Source organism: Hylobates moloch, unplaced genomic scaffold (genome assembly GCF_009828535.3).
Source record: "Hylobates moloch isolate HMO894 unplaced genomic scaffold, HMol_V3 SCAFFOLD_1, whole genome shotgun sequence".
NCBI lineage: Eukaryota > Metazoa > Chordata > Mammalia > Primates > Hylobatidae > Hylobates > Hylobates moloch.
In genome coordinates this window covers 19,225,127-19,251,643 of record NW_026652276.1, presented here as the reverse complement: position 1 = coordinate 19,251,643, position 26,517 = coordinate 19,225,127, and the positions used below count along the sequence as shown (strand labels likewise).

The following is a 26,517-nucleotide window of genomic DNA, read 5'->3' as shown; positions in this document are numbered from 1 at the left end:
CCAAGGTGGGAAGATCATGAGGTCAGGAGATCGAGACCATCCTGGCCAACATGGTAAAACCCTGTTTCTACTAAAAATACAAAAAAATTAACTGGGGCTGGGTGCAATAGCTCATGCCTGTAATCCCAGCACTTTGGGAGGCCGAGGCAGGTGGATCATGAGGCCAGGAGATGGAGACCATCCTGGCTAACACAGTGAAACCCTGTCTCTACTAAAAAACATACAAAAAATTAGCCGGGCATGATGGTGGGCACCTGTAGTCCCAGCTACTCGGGAGGCTGAGACAAGAGAATTGCTTGAACTTGGGAGGGGGAGATTGCAGTAAGCTGAGATCTCACCACTGCACTCCAGCCTGGGTGACAGAGTGAGACTCTATCTCAAAAACAAAGAAAAGAAAAATGAATAATGAAATTGCAAAAGCATGGCACCTCGCCTTCTATTCATCACTCATTCCCAGTGCAGCCCTGGCTAAGCCCTTTGTGGGACAGACAAGTTACAGATGGGAAAAAGTGAAGCACAAGGAGATTAGAAGGCTCGCCCTAGGCAAGCAATAGTAGAGGCTGGAGAGTAAGCAAAAGGTGAAGAAGGGCCATGGAATTGGCTCCTCTGTGTGTGACCCACAGGCACATAAGGCCTAAAGCAGAATGTTTTTAAGCTTTTGGTCAAGCTGTCCATTTCATGTTTGCAAACTTCTTCTGGTTTAAAATTAAATAAACAAACAAAACTTAAGAAAAAATAAGAAAGACTGACAGTTCATCATCTTCCACCTTAGGACATACCCAAGTAGGCTCTGCAATATTAATACAGCACAATACTGACAAAACCTAGAGCCTTCCATGGAAAACAGAACTATTTATTTTTTAAATCCCATATAACACAGGTACTTGTATGAATAAATTTCAGATTCTTGAAACAAACTGGAATTATTTCAGCAGACAAGTACCACAGGGACACCATCTACAAAGGCAAAGAAAAAGAGCTGAAATGTTAGAACCTGTGGCAGAAACTCCTGAATTTAAACTCCTGCAGAATCTTAAAACTGGAAATGACCTTGGAAGCAATCCTGTCCATTTCCTACACTTAATATATGAAAAAAATAGATACTAGACAGGTTAAGAAAACAGGTAAGAGCAGAATTGAGATCACAACTCAGGTTTTCCTGAAACCCAGTCTGCAGCTCATCCAACGTTGCTTTTCTGAAGACAGATAGACCAAAGATCTACTCCAAGTTTACTCTGAAGAGATTTACACATTCCAAAATGCTTTCACAAATTCTTGCAACTACCTCCCCTGACAATTCTAGGGCGTCGATGGGACAGATATCGTCATTGCCATTTTACAGATGAAGAAACTGGTGTGAAGGAATTAAGTCTTTAATCACATGGATTAGTGACAGAATGACTTGCCACAACACTCAGTGTTATACGGACTCTATTGCAGTTGATTAGCATGCATCCTAGGGTTTTACAAACAACATATTCATTACATATAAGTAAATATTATATACATGAATATTATACATAATAAATATTATATATAATGAATTAATGTCTATTCCATCTTGGGACTGCTTTTTCAAGTGAGTTTATATTCACGTGTCTAAAGACATTTTAATCACATTCCATCATATTTATATGTCATAGCTTGTCAACTTATTCTTTAAGTATTTCATCCTGAAGTTGTTTCCTATTATTCATTAGTATAAATAAGGCTTCTATAAGCATAGAGTCTTTCTTGGATTACTTCCCTTTTCTAAAAGTAGTACTAAAGGTGAGGCATAGTGGTGCACACCTGCAATCCTAGTGCTTTGGGAGACTGAGGCAGGAAGGTGGCTTGAGACCAGGTGTTCAAAACTAGCCTGGGCAACATAGTGAGACATCATCTCAAAAAAAAAAAAAAAAATAGTACTACATAGGTAAAAAGAAAATGAATCATTGTATAGCTCCTTATATAGCAAAATGTTAAACAATGCACTTCTAGTAGTGGTACTAGCAACAAACCACAAATAGAAGATTATATTGATCTCATCTTGCACAACACCAATAAAAAACTTTCTCCTGCATAACACAACTACTGCCTTTAAAAAAAATTCCACTGGTAGGAAAAAAAAAATGCCCCAAATCAACATAGGAAAATAATTCCAAGAGGAAACCTTTTTTCAGAGAATGCAATTCACAAACTAAGGGACCTTAGGAATTATGAAAGTGACTAGAAACCTTTATCTTCTGAAAGGTGAATGACAAAATATAGTGACTTGGAAGGGGGAAAATGAGGGTTCTGGTTCTTGGAAGGGGAGAAGTAGAGGAAAGTACAACTATGACACAAAAAACCCTACAAGACAGGAAGGGCCGGGGGTCTTGAGTCATTTTACTTGGCCTCGTAAGACCCTCAGCAGGAAGATCATATTCCTGACCCACAGCCCACGAGCCAACAGGTGCTCAAATGTATCTCCAAGGTTGCCCAAGTCACCCAAATGAATGACAGCATTCACTTCTCAAAGAGCCCAAGGTTAGGCCACAGCTATTCAACCCCAGTGTAAAACAAAATAATTGGTCAAAGTCAAAACTACAACTGAGACCTCAGTAAAGTTAACAGGCCTCCTATCATTTTTATGAAGGTATTGGGAATACTTTAAATGAATGTCAATCTGCTGGATTTCTGCATTGATGATATATATATATCATCATCATATATATATATATGAGTAATTTAAGCTAAAAAGCAGAAAGGAGTCTCTCAAAAAAGGAATAATATGGGGAGAGAAGAAATGCACTGACAGATGAATGAAACTCTGGAGAAGACAGATCTCTAATGGATGTTCTGTTATGTTTCTGCATCCCCACTGCCCCAAAAGTCCATAGTAAAAGAAACATTTCCAATTTTTAAACAAAGCAGATATGGATTAACATATTTTTAAAAATCAGAGCAAGCATTTAGTTATTAAAGGTTTCTAGAGTCTTGCTTGTTAGAAAGAAATACAGGAAATGTCCAAAAAGTGGTTTTTCAACAATTTTCTAATTTCCTAGATAAACCATAAGAGATATGCTATCTACAATGAACTCAAACAAATTTACAAGAAAAAAACAAACAACCCCATCAAAAAGTGGGCAAAGGACATGAACAGACACTTCTCAAAAGAAGACATTTATGCAGCCAAAAAACACATGAAGAAATGCTCATCGTCACTGGCCATCAGGGAAATGCAAATCAAAACTACAGTGAGATACCATCTCACACCAGTTAGAATGGCCATCATTAAAAAATCAGGAAACAACAGGTGCTGGAGAGGATGTGGAGAAATAGGAACACTTTTACACTGTTGGTGGGACTGTAAACTAGTTCAACCATTGTGTAAGTCAGTGTGGCGATTCCTCAGGGATCTCGAACTAGAAATACCATTTGACCCAGCCATCCCATTACTGGGTATATACCCAAAGGACTATAAATCATGCTGCTATAAAGACACATGCACACGTATGTTTATTGCGGCACTATTCACAATAGCAAAGAGTTGGAACCAACCCAAATGTCCAACAACGATAGACTGGATTAAGAAAATGTGGCACATATACACCATGGAATACTATGCAGCCATAAAAAATGATGAGTTCACGTCCTTTGTAGGGACATGGATGAAACTGGAAACCATCATTCTCAGTAAACTATCGCAAGGACAAAAAACCAAACGCTGCATGTTCTCACTCATAGGTGAGAATTGAACAATGAGAACTCATGGACACAGGAAGGGGAACATCACACTCCAGGGACTGTTGTGGGGTTGGGGGAGGGGGGAGGGACAGCATTAGGAGATATACCTAATGCTAAATGATGAGTTAATGGGTGCAGGAAATCAACATGGCACATGGATACATAATACATATGTAACAAACCTGCACATTGTGCACATGTACCCTAAAACCTAAAGTATATAAAAAAAAAAGAGATATGCTATTAGCTTCTGAGCAGTTGGAGTCAAAAGACAGTTGACAAACTGAAAAAATAGCGTATGTATATCACGAAGGGTTGACAGCCACACTACATAGAAGGTTCCTAAAACTAGAAAAGATTGACAAACCTAAAGAAATAAGGAAAGAGACAGGTGGATCACAGAAAAGGAAATAAAAATTTCCTTGTAAACATGTAAATATGTTACACTTGCTCACGGCAAGGGAAATTCAATTAAAACTATAGTGAGATACCATTTCCCATCTGAAAGACTGGCAAAGACAAGAAGTCTGGTGACCACAGCTGTGGAGAAATAAGTCCTCTCAAGTGTTGCTGCCGCGTTTGTACAACGTTGGAACTAGAAATCCTATGGAGGGATGTTTGGCAGTGTCTGGTGAAAATATGAATTTATTTACTTTGTCCCAATGATTCCATACTTCTAGGAATCTGTCCCAGAGATACACTGGCATTACCAAATAACATATGCACAAGACTATTCACTGTAACACAATCTGTAATAGCAAAAGATTGGAAACAACTCAATGTTAATCAACAGGAAATTAGTTGATTACACTGTGGAACTCCAAAAAAATGAAGTACCCCAGAGAAGTCAAAAGGAAGGAGGAAGATCTCTATATGCTGCTACACAATCCAATGTAGGCTGTCAGGTAAAATGAAGCAAGGTACAGAACAGTGTGTAAAGTATCAGCCCCTCAGCTGAAAAAGTGGAAGAGAATATGAACACACACACACAGGTGTGTGCACACATACATCAGAAGGATAAACTGAAAACTAATAAAAATCATAACCTATAGAGGCAGGGAGGGAACAGTGTGGAAGCCAGAGTTCTCTCTACGTCCCTTATTTATAGCCTATATTCTAAGTACAAAAAGTAGTAAGGATAAATTTTAAACTGCTTTCAATAATCATATTGTTGATAATAGTACTGGTATTTTTATTTTGAAACTATGATAGATAAATAAACAGAATAAGCAAACAAGTAATAATGTAAATTCAGGCGCAGTGGCTCACGCCTGTAACCCCAGCACTTTGGGAGGCTGAGGAAGGCAGATTACTTGAGGTCAGGAGTCAAGACCAGCCTGGCCAACATGATGAAACCCCATCTCTACTAAAAATACAAAAAAATTAGTCGGGCGTGGTGGCAGGCACCTGTAATCCCAGCTACTCGGGAGGCTGAGGCAGGAGAATTGCTTGAACTCAGGAGGCAGAGGTTGCAGTGAGCCGAGATCGTGCCGCTGCACTCCAGCCTGGGGGACAGAGCAAGACTATGTCTCCAAAAGAAAAAAAAAGAGCAATAATGTAAATTCACTAGGAACCAAGATTCTCAATAAAGAAAAAGAGCTAAACTAACACAGGAACAGAAAACCAAACACTGCATGTTCTCACTCATAAGTGGGAGTTGAACAACAAGAACACATGGACACAGGGAGGGGAACATGTTAAAAGCAAACTGAAGCCAGCTTCAAGGGACTCCTGCTGGCCAAATTGGGGACAATTTGAGCATCAAAATAAATGACTGTAATGGATCTAAATACACTAAATAAAATCAGCAACAATGAGTCCATACTGACATAACTAAGTATATAGGAAAACTGATTAGAAACAGTATATTTACATAATTTCAAAGCTCTTCCCCCATAAGATATTTATTAATTATAATGGAGAAAAGAATAACTTTACAGTAAAGATGACTGGTAGCTACAACCTTAATTAAGTGATTACAGTGAACATTATCAGTTATGGGATAAATGAAAATTGTGTGCCACTTCATAGCATGCATTTGGAAGTTAGCATTACTGCTCTACCATTCCTCCAAAGATGCCTAACAGGAATTTAATTAGTGAAGAAACATCAGACAAACCAAAATTGAGGAACATGCTACAAAATAACTGGCCTGTAATCTTCACGTGTCAAGGTCATGAAAGTGAAGAAAAGACTACTCTAGAAGTCTCCAGAAGGAGACTAATGAGACATGATGGCTGAAGAAAACAAGTGACTCTTTGCTATTGATATGGTTTGGCTGTGTCCCTACCCAAATCTCATCTTGAAATGTAGTTCCCATAATCCCCATGGGAGGGTCTGGGTGGGAGGTAATTGAGACATGGAGGCAGTTATCCCCATGCTGTTCTTGTGATAGTAAGGAAGTTCTCACAAGATCTGATGTTTTTTTAAGAAGCATTTCCCCCTTTACTCATTCTCACCCCCTTTACTCACTCTCCTGCCGCCCTGTGATGAAGTGCCTTTCACCATGATTTTAAGTTTCCTGAGACCTCCCCAGCCATGCAGAACTGTGAGTCAATTAAACCTCTTTTCTTTATAAATTACTCAGTCTTGGATATTTCTTCATAGCAGCATGAGAACGGACTAATACAGCTAAAAAGGACAATTGATAAAACTTGCATAGGGCCTAAGGGTTAAATGGTGGTTAACATAAACATGAATGTTCATCTGATTTTGATGATTATTATTACGGTTATAGAGAATGATGTCCTTGTTTATAGGAAATACACACCAAAGTATTCAGGGGTAATGCAATATCAGATTAACTCTCAAACAGTTCAGAAAAAAAAATTTTGCATACCACTTGCATTTTTAAAATAAATTTTGACTATTTCAAAATAAAAAATTAACAAAATGGGGACTTCAGTTACAGAAGTTGCTTAAAGGGAGCTTTCATCCAATTCCCCCCAAAAAAGTTTAAAAAATTATTTCCCTGAATTTGGGGTCCAAGATAGCCAAATAGGAACAGCTCTAGTCTACAGGTCCCAGCGTGAGTGACACAGGAGACAGGTGATTTCTGCATTTCCAACTGAGGTACCAGGTTCATCTCACCGGGACTTGTTAGAAAGTAGATGCAGCCCATGGAGTGTGAGCTGAAGCAGGGTGGGGCATTGCCTCACCCGGGAAGCACAAGGGGTCAGGGAATTCCCTTTCCTAGCCAAGGGAAGCCATGACAGATGGTACCTGGAAAATCAGGCCACTCTCACCCTAATACTGCCCTTTTCCAATGGTCTTAGCAAACAGCACACCAGGAGAATATATCCCATGCCTGGCTCGGAGGGTCCCACGCCCACGGAGCCTTGCTCATTGCTAGCACAGCAGTCCAAGATTGAACTGCTAGGCTGCAGCAAGGCTGGGGGAGGGGCGCCCGCCATTGCTGAGTCTTGAGTATGTAAACAAAGCGGCCAGGAAGCTGGAACTGGGTGGAGCCCACCTCAGCTCAACAAGGCCTGCCTGCCTCTGTAGACTCCACCTCTGGGGATAGGGCATAGCTGAACAAAAGGCAGCAGAAACTTCTGCAGACTTAAACATCCCTGTCTGACAGCTTTGAAGAGAGTAGTGGTTCTCCCAGCACAGAGTTTGAGATCTGAGAATGGACGAACTGCCTCCTCAAGTGGGTCCCTGACCCCCAAGTAACCTAACTAGGAGATACCTCCCAGTAGGGGACGACTGACACCTCATACAGCCGGGTGGCCCTCTGAGACAAAGCTTCCAGAGGAAGGATGAGGCAGCAACATTTGCCGTTCTGCAATATTTGCTGTTCTGCAGCCTCCACTGGTGATACCCAGGCAAACAGGGTCTGGAGTGAACCTCCAGCAAACTCCAACAGACCTGCAGCTGAGGGTCCTGACTGTTAGAAGGAAAACTAACAAACAGAAAGGAATAGCATCAACATCAACAAAAAGGACATCCACACCAAAACCCCATCTGCAGGTCACCATCATCAAAGACCAAAAGTAGATAAAACCACAAAGATGGGGAGAAACCAAAGCAGAAAAGCTGAAAATTCTAAAAATCAGAGCAACTCTTCCCCTCCAAAGGAATGCAGCTCCTTGCCAGCAATGGAACAAAGCTGGACGGAGAATGACTTTGACAAGTTGACAGAAGTAGGCTTCAGAAGATCGGTAATAACAAACTCCTCCGAGCTAAAGGAGGATGTTTGAACACATCGCAAAGAAGCTAAAAACCTTGAAAAAAGATTAGAAGAATGGCTAACTAGAATAAACAGCGTAGAGAAGACCTTAAATGACCTGATGGAGCTGAAAACCGTGGTACAATAACTATGTGACACATGCACAAGCTTCAGTAGCCCATTCAATCAAGTGGAAGAATGGGTATCAGTTATTGAAGATCAAATGAATGAAATGAAGTGAGAAGAGAAGTTTAGAGAAAAAAGGGTAAAAAGAAATGAACAAAGCCTCCAAGAAATATGGTAATATGTGAAAAGACCAAATCTACGTTTGATTGGTGTACCTGAAAGTGATGGGGAGAATGGAACCAAGTTGGAAAACACTCTACAGGATATTATCCAGGAGAACTTCCCCAACCTAGTAAGGCAGGCCAACATCCAAATTCAGGAAATATAGAGAACACCACAAAGATACTCCTCGAGAAGAGCAACCCCAAGACATATAATTGTCAGATTCACCAAGGTTGAAATGAAGGAAAAAATGTTAAGGGCAGCCAGAGAGAAAGGTCTGGTTACCCACAAAGGGAAGCCCATCTGACTAACAGTGGATCTCCCAAGAGAAACTATACAAACCAGAAGAGAGTGGGGGCCAATATTCAACATTCTTCAAGGAAAGAATTTTCAACCCAGAATTTCATATCCAGCTAAACTAAGTTCCACAAGTGAAGAAGAAATAAAATCCTTTACAGACAAGCAACTGCTGAGAGATTTTGTCACCACCAGGCCTACCTTTCAAGAGCTCCTGAAGGAAGCACTAACCATGGAAAGGAACAACCAGTACCAGCCACTGCAAAAACATGCCAAATTGTAAAGACCATCAATGCTAGGAAGAAACTGCATCAACTAATGAGCAAAATAACCAGCTAACACCATAATGACAGGATCAAATTCACACAATATTAACCTTAAATGTAAATGGGCTAAATGCCCCAATTAAAAGACACAGACTGGCAAATTGGATAGAGTCAAGACCCATCAGTGTGCTGTATTCAGGAAACCCATCTCACATGCAGAGACACACACAGACTCAAAATAAAGGGATGGAGGAAGATCTACCAAGCAAATGGAAAACAAAAAAAAAGCAGGGGTTGCAATCCTAGTCTCTGATAAAACAGACTTTAAACCAACAAAGATCAAAAGAAACAAAGAAGGCCATTACATAATGGTAAAGGGATCAATTCAACAAGAAGAGCTAACTATCCTAAATATATATGCACCCAATACAGAAGCACCCAGATTCATAAAGCAAGTCCTTAGAGACCTACAAAGGGACTTAAACTCCCACACGATAATAATGGGAGACTTTAACACCCCACTGTCAACATTAGATCAACGAGACAGAAAGTTGACAAGGATATCCAGGACTTGAACTCAGCTCTGCACCAAGCAGACCTAATAGACATCTACAGAACTCTCCACCCCAAATCGACAGAATATACACTCTTCTCAGCACCACATCACACTTATTCCAAAATTGACCACATAGTTGGAAGTAAAGCCCTCCTCAGCAAATGTAAAAGAACAGAAATTATAAAAAACTGTCTCTCAGACCACAGTGCAATCAAATTATAACTCAGGATTAAGAAACTCACTCAAAACCACAACTACATGAAAACTGAACAACCTGCTCCTGAATGACTACTGGATACCTAACAAAATGATGGCAGAAATAAAGATGTTCTTTGAAACCAATGAGAACAAAGACACAACATATCAGAATCTCTGGGACACATTTAAAGCAGTGTGTAGAGGGAAATTTATAGCACTAAATGCCCACAAGAGAAAGCAGGAAAGATCTAAAATCAACATCCTAACATCACAATTAAAAGAACTAGAGAAGCAAAAGCAAACACATTCAAAAGCTAGCAGAAGGCAAGAAATAACTAAGATCAGAGCAGAACTGAAAGAGATAGAGACACAAAAAAACCCTTCAAAAAAATCAATGAATCCAGGAGCTGGTTTTTTGAAAAGATCAAAAAATTGACAGACCACTAGCAAGACTAATAAAGAAGAGAGAAGAATCAAATAGATGCAATAAAAAATGATAAAGGGGTTATCACCACCAATCTCACAGAAATACAAACTGCCATCAGAGAATACTATAAACACCTCTATGCAGATAAACCAGAAAATCTAGAAGAAATGGATAAATTCCTTGACACATACACCGTCCCAAGACTAAACCAGGAAGAAGTTGAATCTCTGAATAGACCAATAACAGGCTCTGAAATTGAAGCAATAATTAATAGCCTACCAACCAAAAAAAGTCCAGGACCAGACAAGTTCACAGCAGAATTCTACCAGAGGTACAAACAGGAACTGGTACCATTCCTTCTGAAACTGTTCCAATCAATAGAAAAAGAGAGAATCCTTGCTAACTCATTTTATGAGACCAACATCATCCTGATACCAAAGCCTGGCAGAGAGACAACAAAAAAGAAAAAAGAAAATTTTAGACCAATATCTCTGATGAACATTGATGTGAAAATCCTCAATAAAATACTAGCAAACCGAATCCAGCAGCACATCAAAAAGCTTATCCACCACGATCCAGTGAGCTTCATCCCTGGGATGCAAGGCTGGTTCAACATACACAAATCAATAGTAATCCATTACATAAACAGAACCAATGATAAAAACCACATGATTATCTCAATAGATGCAGAAAAGGCCTTCGACAAAATTTAACAGCCCTTCATACTAAAAATTCTCAATAAACCAGGTATTGATGGGATGTATCTCAAAATAATAAGAGCTATTTATGACAAACCCAAAGCCAATATCATACTGAATGAGCAAAAACTGGAAGCATTCCCTTTGAAAACTGGCACAAGACAGAGATGCCCTCTCTCACCACTCCTATTCAACATAGTATTGGAAGTTCTGGCCAGGGCAATCAGGCAGGAGAAACAAATAAAAGGCACTCAATTAGGAAAACTGAAGTCAAATTGTCCCTGTTTGCAGATGACATGATTGTATATTTAGAAAACCCCATTGTCTCAGCCCAAATCTCTTTAAGCTGATAAGCAATTTCAGCAAAGTCTCAGGATACAAAAATCAATGTGCAAAAATCACAAGCATTCCTATACACCAATAACAGACAAAGGGAGAGCCAGATCATGAGTGAACTCCCATTCACAATTGCTGCAAAGAGAATAAAATACCTAGGAATCCAACTTACAAAGGATGGGAAGAACCTCTTCAAGGAGAACTACAAACCACTGCTCAACGAAATAAAAGAGGACACAAACAAATGGAAGAACATTCCATGTTCATGGACAGGAAGAATCAATATTGTGAAAATGGCCACAATGCCAAAGGTAATTTATAGATTTAATGCCATAACCATCAAGCTACCAATGACTTTCTTTCACAGAATTGGAAAAAACTACTTTAAAGTTCATATGGAACCAAAAAAGAGCCTGCATTGCCAAGACAATCCTAGGCAAAAACAACAAAGCTGGAGGCATCACGCTACCTGACTTCAAGCTATACTACAAGGATACAGTAACCAAAACAGCGTGGTACTGGTACCAAAACAGAGATACAGACCAATGTAACAGAACAGAGGCCTCAGAAATAACACTACACATCTACAACCATCTGATCTTTGACAAACTTGACAAAAACAAGAAATGGGGAAACGATTCCCTATTTAATAAATGGTGCTGGGAAAACTGACTAGCCATATGTAGAAAGCTGAAACTGGATCCCTTCCTTATACCTTACACAAAAATTAATTCAAGATGGATTAAAGACTTAAATGTTAGACCTAAAACCATCAAAACCCTAGAAGAAAACCTAGGCAATACCATTCAGGACATAGGCATGGGCAAGGACTTCATGACTGAAACATCAAAAGCAATGGCAACAAAAGCCAAAATTGACAAATGGGATCTAATTAAACTAAAGAGCTTCTGCACAGCAAAAGAAACTACCATCAGAGTGAACAGGCAACCTACAGAATGGGAGAAAATTTTTGTAATCTACCCATCTGACAAAGGGCTAATATCCAGAATCTACAAAGAACTTAAACAAATTTAGAAGAAAAAAATCAAATAACCCCATCAAAAAGTAGGCGAAGGATATGAACAGACACTTCTCAAAAGAAGACATTTATGCAGCCAACAGACACATGAAAAAATGCTCATCATCATTGGCCATCAGAGAAATGCAAATCAAAACCACAATGAGATACCATCTCACACCAGATAGAATGGTGATCATTAAAAAGTCAGGAAACAACAGGTGCTGGAGAGGATGTGGAGAAACAGGAACACTTTTACACTGTTGGTGAGACTGTAAACTAGTTCAACCATTGTGGAAGACAATGTGGTGATTCCTCAAGGATCTAGAACTAGAAACACCATTTGACCCAGCCATCCCATTACTGGGTATATATCCAAAGGATTATAAATCATGCTGCTATAAAGACACATGCACATGTATGTTTACTGTGGCACTATTCACAGTAGCAAAGACTTGGAACCAACCCAAATGTCCATCAATGATAGACTGGATTAAGAAAATGTGACACATATACACCATGGAATACTATGCAGCCATAAAAAAGAATGAGTTCATGTCCTTTGTAGGGACATGCATGAAACTGGAAACCATCATTCTCAGCAAACTATCGCAAGGACAAAAAACCAAACACCACATGTTCTCACTGACAAATTAATGGGTGCAGCACACCAACATGGCACATGTATACATATGTAACAAACCTGCACATTGTGCACATGTACCCTAGAACTTAAAAGTATAATTTAAAAAAAAAAGATATCCCACCCTTTTAGGCCAAAAAAAAAAAAAAAAGACAATTGGAAAAGGGGGACATTGACTGGATACTTGATGATATTCAGAAATTATTGTTAATTTTGTGTGATGGTATTGCAGTTATGCTTTAAAAAAGGAGTTCCTGTATTGTAGAGATGCATCTTGTTGTATTTACAACTGGGAATAATGCAATGTCTTAGATTTGTTTCAAAATAATTTAGTAGTGTGGAAAGTGGGTGAGGTTACCAATGACACAAAACTGACTCTGTACTGATCATTGTTGAAATTAGACAATGGGGACATCGGGACTCATTATGCTAGTCTCTTTATTTTTATGTATGTTTTTAATTTTTTATAATAACAAAGTTTAAAAAAAATTATTGTCCTAGTCCTACACCTTGATAGAAAAGGAAATAACTAAATGTGAACACATCAATGAAGATGGGACTTTTGGAACGTAGATAAACTCAATAAACTCATTTGCTTGGACATTGGACATATCTACTTAAAAAATAAAAGAATTAGCTGGGTGTGGTTGTGTGTGCCTATAGTCCTGGCTACCTGGGGAGGCTGAGATGTGAGGATCACTTTTGCCCAGGAGTTTGAGGCTACAGTGAGCTATGATCATCAAGCCAGGGTGCTCCAGCCTTGGTAACAGAGTGGGACGCTGTCTCTTAAAAAAAAAAAAAAGAAAGAAAGAAAGAAAAAGAAAGAAATATGAGCTGAACCATCAATGTTCTGGCAGATATTCCTTTTTAAGTCAGTGTTAATGAAAAATAATTACTCTTAATTTTCCAGTATCCAGAAATGTCAAAAACCTTCAAGTACCTAGTGTTCGTGTGCAACCGGAACTAGAGAACACCCAAAGCCTGAAATTTAATTGATTTATGAATAGCTAGACAGATATCAATCACTTTTCACACTCACAATGTACCACCTCTATGTGATATGATGAGTTGGTATTGCTACAATCTTAGTACTCATAATCACAGCACACAAAAGAAAAGCAAGTGAAAGTCAGGTAGAAAGAGAAGAATAAAAATGCCTAATCATCTTTGCTATAGCATTCATAAACTTCCTCATTTTCTATAAGGGTAGGCTTCAAACTTTTTTTAAGACAGGTAACCCTTTGTTCAAATCTTACTTGGAAGCATATATACAATTTTTCTTTAAGTGGCTTATCAGTGGGAACCAAGAAGACATTTTAAAAGCCAGTCCTCTAAAACATATTTCCTGGGAGTGGCCAATGCCTTCATTAGCTGTAAAAATGCAAATGTAAACTGGAAATAAATGCCAGTGGTTACCAATAATAGCCTTAAAGGCAATAAGATAAAGTGTGTCCAGGAAAACACTTTACATGTAGATACAAGAATGAGCCATCTAAATGTGTTCAAAAGTAAAGGGTTATAGTGGGGGCAGGGAATGAATGAGAATGAACAATTTCACTAAGAATTAATTTTAAAATAACTTAGAAGTTAGCTTGAAACTTGATTCAGTTTAGAGCTGGATGGCATCTTAATACTGCCAAGGGGTTCTGGCAAGTAGGAATTAAAATATAATTTGTAAGTGAGGATTAGTTTCAACTTTAAGAAAGAAACTCCCAAATGGCAATGGTTTAAACAAGATGGAAGTTTTCTTTCTCTCTCTTGTCAAAGCCATAGTAAGTGCTCCAGGGGAAAAGGCCTTTATTTTTTGTGGTCATGTGCTCAGGAGACCACTCCATATTTACCATCCCTACCTAGGGATTTATTCAATGTGTTTTCCTTCTTTCCAGCCACTCATCCATCCATTCTCCTAATCCTTCTGGAGTAAAGCTGAACTGGCCACTTAGAGCATTGATAGTTTATCAAAATACATCATGCTCTAGGAATTCCCAGGACAGTGACTCTTAACCAATATGCTGCAGCACACAAATGTGCTAAAACCAAGTGCTGCCCCATTTTGGCCAATGTATAAAACTGCTGATACCTAAGGAAAGTAAAACTGTCTCATATGTATAAGATAAAAATTGAGTAATCAGAATCATCCTAAAAATCCTTTGAACTTTCAGGACCCAGGCCCTTGAAAGATCACAAGCTAAAAATGAACTTCTTTTATAATTCTTTGTATTTGGGCCACAGCATCATTTTCTATAGAATAGTGGAGGCCAAGATCTAGTATAGATGCAGAAGAGAAGAGAGGACCATGAGGTAAATGAAAATATCTTCCTCTTTTTTTGCCCAGTATATACAGCTGGATGTAAATACAGTAGTCTCCATTTACACGCAGTTTCACTTTCCGTGGTTAACGGAGGTCTGAAAATATTAAGTGGGAAATTCCGGAAATAAATCATTCCTAAGTTTTAACTTGTGCACTGCTCTGAGTAGCGTGATGAAAAACTGAGTACAGTTGTCCCTCTCTGACCTCCCCAGGGCATGAATCTTCCTTTCGTCCGGCGTGTTCACACTGTATACACTACCTGCCCGTTAGTCACTTAGTAGCTGTCTTGGTTAACAGACTAAAAACATATCATATATATAGTGTTCAATACTATTTGCAGTTTCAAGCATCCATTGGGGGTCTTGGAATGTATACCCTGCAGATAAGAGGAGACTACTATAATTCCAAAGTATTTATTGTGTTATAGCACGCGTTTTCCACAGGGTTGAAAGCTGGTTCTTAGAGGAAACGGGGCCGGGCAGGGGGGGTATGAAAAAAATCTTCCATATTAAAATGGTTTGTGTTGCTCCAAAGCTGAGCCCTACTTGACAAAAACCTTACTCCTCAGTATTTAATTCCTCTCATTGGGTTTTCTTGGGTATCCCACAAGCAATATTAATACGGAAGATACAGTAAATGTGTGTAAGAACACTGCTATAAAACTATGGCAACAGATGGCTGTGATTGGAAGACTCTATCCATTGCTAGATCTCCAAGTCACACTGAATGGGATGCCATTTGACTGCCTTGTGGCTGATCTTTAGAGCTTTTGTGCGTAGCTTAGGCTCTGAGAATTAAACAAAAATAGTTTATATTTTACTATTTAATTCAAAAGGTTATTTAACACATCATTAGTTATGGTAAGTACTCAAAAGAGTGGGCATGGTGGCTCACACCTGAGGCCAAGGCAGGAAGATCACTTGAGGCCAGGAGTTCAAGATCAGCCTAAGCAACATAGAGAAACTGTCTCTAAAGAAAACAAAACAGAACAAAAATTAGCCAGGCATGGTGGCACGTGCCTGTAGTCCCAGCTACACTGATGGCTGAGGTGAGAGGATCACTTGAGCCTGGGAGGTCAAGTGGTGATGGCACCACTGCACTCTAGTCTGGGTGACAGAGTGAGACCCTGTCTCAACCACAACAAAAAGTACACAAAAGAAAAAAATGCTGACAATATCTATCAACTAGATAAAAGTTATTTTCTTATATCAAGGAAAAGTTAAAAGTTAAATTCACTAAAAATTATTTTAGCTGGGCATGGTGGCTCACACCTATAATCTCAACACTTTGGGAGGCCGAGGCGGGTGGACTGTTTGATACCGGGAGCTTGAGACCAGCCTGGGTGACATGGCAAAATCCCGCCTCTACAAAAAAAAAAAAAAAAAATTAGCTGAGCGTGGTGGCATGCCGTGTAGTCCCAGCTACTTGGGTAGCTGAAGCGGGAGGATCACAGTGAGCCGTGATCATGCCACTACATTCTAGCCTGGGCAACAGAGCAAGACCCTGTCTCAAAAAATAACAACTGTTTTACTTTTGCTAAAATAAGTTTTGAATGATTTTTACAATTTTTTTATTACTATTACCATATATGTGTATAAATTGCTGATTGGCAAACATAATTTGATACACTACGGTTTATGTAAGTAAATAAATAACATTAAGAGTTACCCAGCAGACATAAAGTGAAATGTTAATCATTTTTAAATTTAACTTAAAAATTTTGCTTAGTTATTGATAACCCTGCATCAAAATTTTTAAAAGTAAGCTTTACACTTACTATTTTTATGTATACAGCACAGCTATACATACAGTACATAATACATATATACAGTATATATATAGTGTATCTGTGGTATTAAAATTTCATGAAGGAACAATTAAGGAAAAAGAAAATATCTAAAAAAGGGCCTTAGTGGAGAGATTAATTTTAAAAAGGTTAAGAAACACTGTTACTACAATATCTATCAGACGGAATACCAAGCTGACCAAGCCATTCATCTTGGGACTTTATTCCAATTTGCTACAAGTACTAAAGTATCAGGAAAGCATCAAAACACCTACCCCTCAAAAAGAGTTAAGTGAACATGAGTGGAAAGAACTTTGCCTTGTGCATACAAGAGAGTGAGGCAAGAGCAGTAAAAACAAGACAGGGCTAAGTGACTCATGTGATGATTGCTGAAGCTTCTATAAAAACAGTGCCTGTGTTATACCACTATTCCAACTGTGTGGTAATCACTGCTTATTTGTTTAATATTGCTTTGTCTTTTAATTCCTTCAAAGAAGCTAAGAAAAATGATAGTATTTGAAAGCTTGCCTCAACACACAAAAAAGCAGACATCCAGAGGAATAAAAACTGTTTCCATACAGACTAACCAAAGGTCAGAAGCTTAAAAACTTCCAATTTTTTTCAACCTGTTGTCTTCACAATTTTTGTTGATGGTAACTAAATGTGGGCATGCTAGAAAGATCTCCCTTTATTAAAGTCCAGAACGTTTTGTATAAATCAAACCATAAATTGAACACTTTTACTTCAACAAGTTGTTCAACAGATATTTTGTCATATATTTCCAAGCTCATGTTACACTAAAAACCAGTGTGACGACCAGGGAAACATCACAATTTCACCCATATTTTTTAGCATCTGAAATCTTTCACAGGTGTCCTGAAAGGGGAAAAAGGTCATGAACTCCAGGTCATTAGGTATTACTATAGCAGAAGGTACTACCCACTGTGTATACATATGGTACAGGATTAAATGTGCATATTACTTACAAGGTTATTTTTCATTTCACAAAATGTATTCTGAGCAGCATGAAAACTAGAATTGTCAAAACTAAAGTTCTAAACCTTCTGTCTCTCCAACAGGGATCTTGGCACAAGTTAAATTCAAGTTTTCTGTAGAACTGTAAATAATCAAAACTGAAATAGGTAACAAGCTAAAGGGGAAAAAAATCACAGGCTCAAGTCAATGCAGCCAATCATACACAAAGCCCATACATTCTACAAGAAATAATTTTTGCCACTGATTTGCACAGCAACCACATAACTGTTCTAAACACAAAAATGTGGAGAATTTTCCTTGCCCAGAAGTGGTTTTTGAAAAGGATAAATGCATCTTAACATACATAATTAAGTTTGCATCAAACCACAAAAAAAGGGGAAGAAGCCTGAAAAAAAGAAAAAGCATATATATATATACACATATATATATATACATATATACACATATATATATACATATATATATGTGTATATATATATATATATATATGCCATAATAATCTGATCCAAAGCCACTAAAATATTTGGAGTTGAACCCTTTTGAAACTCTTAAAATGCTCTGCAGTCTGCTAAAAAGTTAAAGGTTCTTCTTTTTTTCCCACTCAACACTGACCTTATTCTATCATCAACTTGACATTCTATCTCACTTTATGGTGTTAACTGCAAGGATGCTCAGCAAATAAGAAATATGTAAGACCAGGGGACCATGGCTTTTCACTCTGGCTACAACTACGGGCTTTCTGGGTGCGTTTGCAGATACTCCACATGCTGCAGAGGACTGCCCCCTCCATAACAAGCAAGGTTACACTCCAATGTCAACAAAACTCCTTAGGTTAATGCGAAGATCAATCAGATGAATTTCCAGATTTCTTACAATGCATAGGGCCAAGTTTCTCAAAGGTGAATCGAGTTCTGTTCCATTCATCCCTACCACCAAACAAAGCAGCACAAAAGAAAGCTTAGTAGCATACATTAGAAGGACAGGAAGAAATAGGTATAAGTGCCGATGTAACTGACATATGCAGGAATCTCTGGAGAACAGACTTAGCTCAATTATAACTGCAAAGCCACTAGGGATTTTTAATTATTAAAAAGTAAGCCATATGCCACAGTAATATAAGACAACTCAGTAATCAAGAATGGCAGGGAACGGTAGTTCTTAATCTGCTTCTACTCTACTTTTTAATACTCTGAAGACCTTTTCTTACTTGAAAAAGCTGTATGTAAAATAACAATAAATTGGAGGAAATGATGCAGCTAAACATGCCCCAGTAACAAAATCCTGTGTTTACTGATTTGCTTAGGAGTCTGAAAAACAATTTTGTTCCTTAGTTGTGGTATGTATGTGTGTGTGTATTTTATATTCACACACACAAACACATACATATATATTAGATGAAAAACTTAATACCAACTTTATTACTGACTTACTTTGACAAGTCATTCTTTATACCTTGGTTTCTTCAACCATAAACAAAAAAGGATAATCATACTTGCCATTAGATAATCAAAATAGAAATCCCTATGGGAAATGAGGAACCATTATTTGTAATGATACCAATTCTCTCTGGCTTGATGGTTCTTGCAGAAAGCACCCTGAGAAAAAAGCACTCAGAGCTAGGTGCGTGCCCAGGACTCCAAGAGACTAATGTGGCCAATGATGGTGATAGGCGGTGAAAGTAAATCTCCTGCCCTTTTCCAAAGAAAGCCCGTTAGATATACTGAAATACATACTGATTCAGGCTGCCCATGTGTAAAAAGCTTTTCATGTTCATAAATCTTGGACATTTCATACATGGAAAAACTTCAAAAGATTACAATGTTCTACTATGACAGCCAATGTAGACTGAAAAGGAACCACAAGTCTGAGTCTGTAAATATTTATGCTAAATCAAAAACCAAAATAACAACCTGGCCTAACAAAATTGAACACAAAGATCTACAACCACATCAGAAGTAGTGACAGTTTAGGAATGTGTATTTCCTAATTAAAAAAAAAAATTCTAAACAAAAACAGCAGACATCTACATGTTAGGAAACTAGATACTAACTATTATATTCTGTATGGGTGCTAAATTATATGGAATTCAAATTATAATATCATAAGTTTAGAATTAGAAAAACCTGACTTTTAAAAAGAAGATCAACACAAATTAGCTGTATCACAAAAGGTTCCAAGTGGCACATATCACAAAATTTTCCAAATGATGAATGCCGTGGCTTCTATCTTCCTAAGGTTTCTTAAATCAGTCTTTTCCTTGGATCCTATGAGCACGATCCAGGCCAAGTCCTCATTATCACTCCTCTACAACGTGCTAAAATCCCTTCCCACCATTCTCTTCACCTCTGCTCTCCATCCCACCCAACCTACATATTGCAGCTAAATTAATCCCTTTAAAGTACAGATCTAATATCACTTACCTGCTTTAAAAGAAGAAAAAAAAGAAGTTTTAATACTTTTCTCCTAACTAGCTGCAGCCTTTCCCTAGCATTCAAGACTCCAAATATAGTTTCAAGCTCCTTCCTCACCCTATAGTCAAACCACACTACACTGTCTGCTGTGTTTCCAAACACACAGTCTGTGTTTCCCATGTTAGTTTGCCTTGCTTCCCCTGTCTCCACCTATTCTTCCAAAGGCCCATCTCACTTTGCAGAAACTCCCTATTGTTCTTCTGGATGCCCTGAAGAAGGTGCACTTTCTTCCTCTTTGGAAACATCAAGACAATCATTTTAACATCTTGGTTTGAGGGTCGGTATGTGGTGGTCATTTCCCTGGCTGGTAGCTTGACAGCAGCACCTGTGTCCTACTTATCATTGTCTTTTCTGAAGTCTGCCTTATAACTAGGAACTCACACTCTTCTGATAAATAAATATCTAAGGAACTGATTGAAGCGGGAGAAGTCACAATATTAAGATACCAGTTTACAGAAATATTATCCATCTAAAGGTTACACAAAGCGTCACATCCACTACAAGCTATGCTCTCATTTACCATTTCAGCTCTTTGCAACCTTTCAAGTATGAAAGAAATTGGACCTCACATTCGGGATGCAATCTGCATCAAATTTTTATCTAGCTAAACTATTTAAGAAATAAGATTTCTGGACACAATCTGCATCAAATTTTTATCTAGCTAAACTGTTTAAGAAGTAAGATTTCTGAGAAGATTGTGCATGGAAGGAAAAGAAATGCTTCACATCAGCTTAAAGGTTGCCATAAGCCTGGATGACCTGGTCTTGAAGCAAAATTCTAGGATGGTAAACTGGTGAATGAGTACATACAGGCACTAAAAAGGCAGACAACACTGGCAAGGATACTGGGAGGCAGAAGCCGTGGGGTCAACATGCATGACCCGGCTCCAGCTTCTTTAACTTGCCTAACCCCAGTTCCCTCACTCATAAAGCCGGGCTCGTAGGCTGGATGAACTCCAAAATCCAGTTCTAACATCTAGAACTCCACAAGCATAACACGTCTGCATTTTATGATTTCTCATGGAAAGTGGGTAAAAAACAACTTCCTGCCTATTTAATCTCTCATTTATTTAAAAAACAAAAAAGAACCACACACATCTTCAATCTATAAAAAACCCATAGATTTCAGGATTATTTTCAAAGGAGTCTCAAAATGAAAACAAAAACAAAAATTAAACAACCACCAACAAAAACAATCCCTGAGGACTAATAAAATAAATATAAGAAAAAAACAAAAATATTACCCCACCAAATCTCACTACTAACTGTTAAATAACACTTTAAAAGTAAATGTTCTGTTAGAAATTTAAGATGCCAAATAGAGTTATAAAGCACAGTGAGGTAAACAGTAGGAATAAGTGGTAAAATATTTCTCTCAAGTTGTTTCTGGACCTTTCATCTAACAAAATAAATTTAGATTCAAGCTGCAGAAATATGAAAAGCAAAAATTTCAGAGTTCCTTGGATAATGAGAAACTATTAATAGAATATTAGGAGCACATATATACCATTTAGTCAGCCTAATTTAAACTCTCCAACAAAGATTTTACTGTACTTGGGATTTTATACATGAGGATTCCCACCCTTGCTCTGCAAACTTTATGACTTGATTAACATGTGTGAAATCTTTCAGAATACCTTCTGAGGTTGTTTTTTTTTTTTTCTTTTTTCTTTTGCCTTAAAGCCATCAGAAAGGCAGCTTTTGAGTGCAAACCATCACTTTAGGTCTTATCAGCTTCCAGTTAAAACTTCTGGGTTCACCATGTGCTGATGGCTTAAAGGTGCCATAACTAGGGGTTACCATAGCTCAGCTGGAACAAAAGTATACTGTGCAGCACTTATGAGAGTTCTGAAAAGTGTTTTCTTAAAATGCTGGAGGGAAAGGGGATATTTTCTAGATAATACTGACAATTAATTGAAATAAAACTCTATCTCCCTTTCTTTCTAAAATCCCAAATCAAAACTACCAACTTCATCAAAAACAAGGTATAGCCTCTTCTGACACTGTCACTAACTCTGGATTCGGCTCATCTGTCTTACCTTCTGATGCTTTGATCACATATCCCCCCTTGTCTTCACCAGGAGGCACATCGAGCAACTGCATAATTCTGTCCAGCAGCCCATGAATGATCTCAAACCCAGGATTCTTGTTGTAATAAACAGCACAGAGATGCCTGTAGTTTTTTGCACCTACATCTAGAAAAATAAAGGAACTGGTCACAAGGCTGTATTAACCATTGCTTAAGAAACTGATTTACCCCAATACAAACTTAGAAAAAGTCAACAAAAAAGAAAACCAAATATTAAACATTCAGAGAAGGATTCAACCTCAGAAATGCAAAATAAGAGTCAAAGCTGGTGGAGCCAAGATGGCCGAATAGGAACAGCTCCGGTCTCCAGCTCCCAGCCCCAGCGACACAGAAGACGGGTGATTTCTGCATTTCTGCTTGAGGTACCAGTTTCATCTCACTAGGGAGTGCCTAACAGTGGGTGCAGGACAGTCGGTGAAGCGCACTGTGCGCGAGCCGAAGCAGGGCGAGGCATTGCCTCACTCGGGAAGCGCAAGGGGTCAGGGAGTTCCCTTTCCTAGTCAAAGAAAGGGGAAACAGACGGCACCTGGAATATCGGGTCAGTCCCACCCCAATACTGCGCTTTTCCAACGGGCCTGGAAAACGGCACACTAGGAGATTGTGTCCCGCACCTGGCTCGGAGGGTCCTGTGCCCACGGAGTCTCGCTGATTGCTAGCACAGCAGTCTGAGATCAAGCTGCAAGGCGGCAGCGAGGCTGGGGGAGGGGCGCCCACCATTGCCCAGGCTTGCTTAGGTAAACAAAGCAGCCAGGAAGCTCGAACTGGGTGGAGCCCACCACAGCTCAAGGAGGCCTGCCTGCCTCTGTAGGCTCCACCTCTGGGGGCAGGGCACAGACAAACAAAAACTCAGCAAGAACCTCCACAGACTTAAAGGTCCCTGTCTGACTGACAGCTTTGAAGACAGTAGTGGTTCTCCCAGCACGCAGCTGGAGATCTGAGAACGGACAGACTGCCTCCTAAAGTGGGTCCCTCACCCCTGAGCAGCCTAACTGGGAGGCACCCCCCCAGTAGGGACAGACTGACACCTCATTCAACCGGGTACTCCTCTGAAATTTAACAAAACTTTCAGACGAACTATCAGACAGCTGAATTTGTGGTCTCACGAAAATCCGCTGTTCTGCAGCCACCGCTGCTGACACCCAGCCAAACAGGGTCTGGAGTGGACCTCTAGTAAACTCCAACAGACCTGCAGCTGAGGGTCCTGTCTGGTAGAAGGAAAACTAACAAACAGAAAGGACATCCACACCAAAAACTCATCTGTACATCACCATCATCAAAGACAAAAACTGGATAAAACCACAAAGATGGGGAAAAAACAGAGCAGAAAAACTGGAAACTCTAAAAAACAGAGCACCTCTCCTCCTCCAAAGGAACGCAGTTCCTCACCAGCAACGGAACAAAGCTGGATGGAGGATGACTTTGATGAGTTGAGAGAAGAAGGCTTCAGACGATCAAACTACTCTGAGCTACGAGAGGAAATTCAAAACAATAGCAAAGAAGTTAAAAACTTTGAAAAAATATTAGAAGAATGGATAACTAGAATAACCAATGGAGAGAAGGGCTTAAAGGAGCTGATGGAGCTGAAAGCCAAGTTTCGAGAACTACGCGAAGATTGCAGAAGCCTCAGTAGCAGATGCGATCAACTGGAAGAAAGGGTATCGCTGATGGAAGATGAAATGAATGAAATGAAGAGAGAAGGGAAGTTTAGAGAAAAAAGAATAAAAAGAAATGAACAAAGCCTCCAAGAAATTTGGGACTATGTGAAAAGACCAAACCTACGTCTGATTGGTGTACCTGAAAATGATGGGGAGAATGGAACCAAGTTGGAAAACACTCTGCAAGATATTATCCAGGAGAACTTCCCCAATCTAGCAAGGCAGGCCAGCATTCAGATTCAGGAAATACAGAGAACGCCACAAAGATACTCCTCGAGAAGGGCAACTCCAAGACACATAATTGTCAGATTCACCAAAGTTGAAATGAAGGAAAAAATGTTAAGGGCAGCCAGAGAGAAAGGTCGGGTTACCCACAAAGGGAAGCCCATCAGACTAACAGCTGATCTCTCAGCAGAAACTCTACAAGCCAGAAGAGAGTGGGGGCCGATATTCAACATTCTTAAAGAAAAGAATTTTCAACCCAGAATTTGCTATCCCACCAAACTAAGCTTCATAAGTGAAGGAGAAATAAAATACTTTACAGACAAGCAAACGCTGAGTGATTTTGTCACCACCAGGCCTGCCCTAAAAGAGCTCCTGAAGGAAGCACTAAACATGGAAAGGAACAACCGGTACCAGCCACTGCAAAAACATGCCAAATTGTAAAGACCAGCGAGGCTAGGAAGAAACAATAGCAACTAACGAGCAAAATAACCAACTAACATCATAATGACAGGATCAGATTCACACATAACAATATTAACGTTAAATGTAAATGGGCTAAATGCTCCAATCAAAAGACACAGACTGGCAAACTGGATAAGGAGTCAGGACCCATCAGTGTGCTGTATTCAGGAAACCCATCTCACGTGCAGAGACACACATAGACTCAAAATAAAGGGATGGAGGAAGATCTATCAAGCAAATGGAAAACAAAAAAAGGCAGGGGTTGCAATCCTAGTCTCTGATAAAATAGACTTTAAACCAACAAAGATCAAAAGAGACAAAGAAGGCCATTACATAATGGTAAAGGGATCAATTCAACAAGAAGAGCTAACTATCCTAAATATATATGCACCCAACACAGGAGCACCCAGATTCATAAAGCAAGTCCTGAGTGACCTACAAAGGGACTTAAACTCCCACACACTAATAATGGGAGATTTTAACACCCCACTGTCAGCATTAGACAGATCAACGAGACAGAAAGTTAACAAGGATATCCAGGAATTGAACTCAGCTCTACATAAAGTGGACCTAATAGACATCTACAGAACTCTCCACCCCAAGTCAACAGAATATACATTTTTTTCAGCACCACACCACACCTATTCCAAAATTGACCACATAGTTGGAAGTAAAGCTCTCTTCAGCAAATGTAAAAGAACAGAAATTATAACAAACTGTCTCTCAGACCACAGTGCAATCAAACTAGAACTCAGGATTAAGAAACTCACTCAAAACCGCTCAACTACATGGAAACTGAACAGCCTGCTCCTGAATGACTATTGGGTTCATAATGAAATGAAGGCAGAAATAAAGATGTTCTTTGAAACCAACGAGAACAAAGACACAACATACCAGAATCTCTGGGACACATTCAAAGCAGTGTGTAGAGGGAAATTTATAGCACTAAATGCCCACAAGAGAAAGCAGGAAAGATCCAAAATTGACACCCTAACATCACAATTAAAAGAACTAGAAAAGCAAGAGCAAACACATTCAAAAGCTAGCAGAAGGCTAGAAATAACTAAAATCAGAGCAGAACTGAAGGAAATAGAGACACAAAAAACCCTTCAAAAAATTAATGAATCCAGGAGCTGGTTTTTTGAAAAGATCAACAAAATTGATGGACCGCTAGCAAGACTAATAAAGAAGAAAAGAGAGAAGAATCAAATAGATGCAATAAAAAACGAAAAAGGGGATATCACCACTGATCCCACAGAAATACAATCTACCATCAGAGAATACTACAAACACCTCTATGCAAATAAACTAGAAAATCTAGAAGAAATGGATAAATTCCTCGACAAATACACCCTCCCAAGACTAAACCAGGAAGAAGTTGAATCTCTGAATAGACCAATAACAGGTTCTGAAATTGTGGCAATAATCAATAGCTTACCAACCAAAAAGAGTCCAGGACCTGATGGATTCACAGCTGAATTCTACCAGAGGTACAAGGAGGAACTGGAACCATTCCTTCTGAAACTATTCCAATCGATAGAAAAAGAGGGAATCCTCCCTAACACATTTTATGAAGCCAGCATCGTCCTGATACCAAAACCTGGCAGAGACATAACCAAAAAAGAGAATTTCAGACCAATATCCTTGATGAACATTGATGCAAAAATCCTCAATAAAATACTGGCAAACCGAATCCAGCAGCACATCAAAAAGCTTATCCACCATGATCAAGTGGGCTTCATCCCTGGGATGCAAGGCTGGTTCAACATATGCAAATCAATAAATGTAATCCAGCATATAAACAGAACCAAAGACAAAAACCACATGATTATCTCAATAGATGCAGAAAAGGCCTTTGACAAAATTCAACAACCCTTCATGCTAAAAACTCTCAATAAATTAGGTATTGATGGGACG

The 26,517-nt window shown here is 39.0% G+C and overlaps 1 protein-coding gene across 5 annotated transcripts in view; it reads right to left on the bottom strand.

Annotated features, from left to right (window-relative positions):
- The window catches only part of FARSB (phenylalanyl-tRNA synthetase subunit beta), a 95,723-nt gene that overhangs the window by 11,925 nt on the left and 57,281 nt on the right, over positions 1-26,517 (bottom strand). For all 5 annotated transcript variants that reach the window (XR_009213315.1, XR_009213312.1, XR_009213313.1 and 2 more), the window contains exon 16: positions 22,209-22,364. Coding sequence is in view for 1 of the 5 variants with exons in the window: in XM_032754354.2 (XP_032610245.1) it covers positions 22,209-22,364 (156 nt within the window). In the remaining 4 variants the exon portion in view is untranslated. The remainder of the gene's footprint in view (positions 1-22,208; positions 22,365-26,517) is intronic.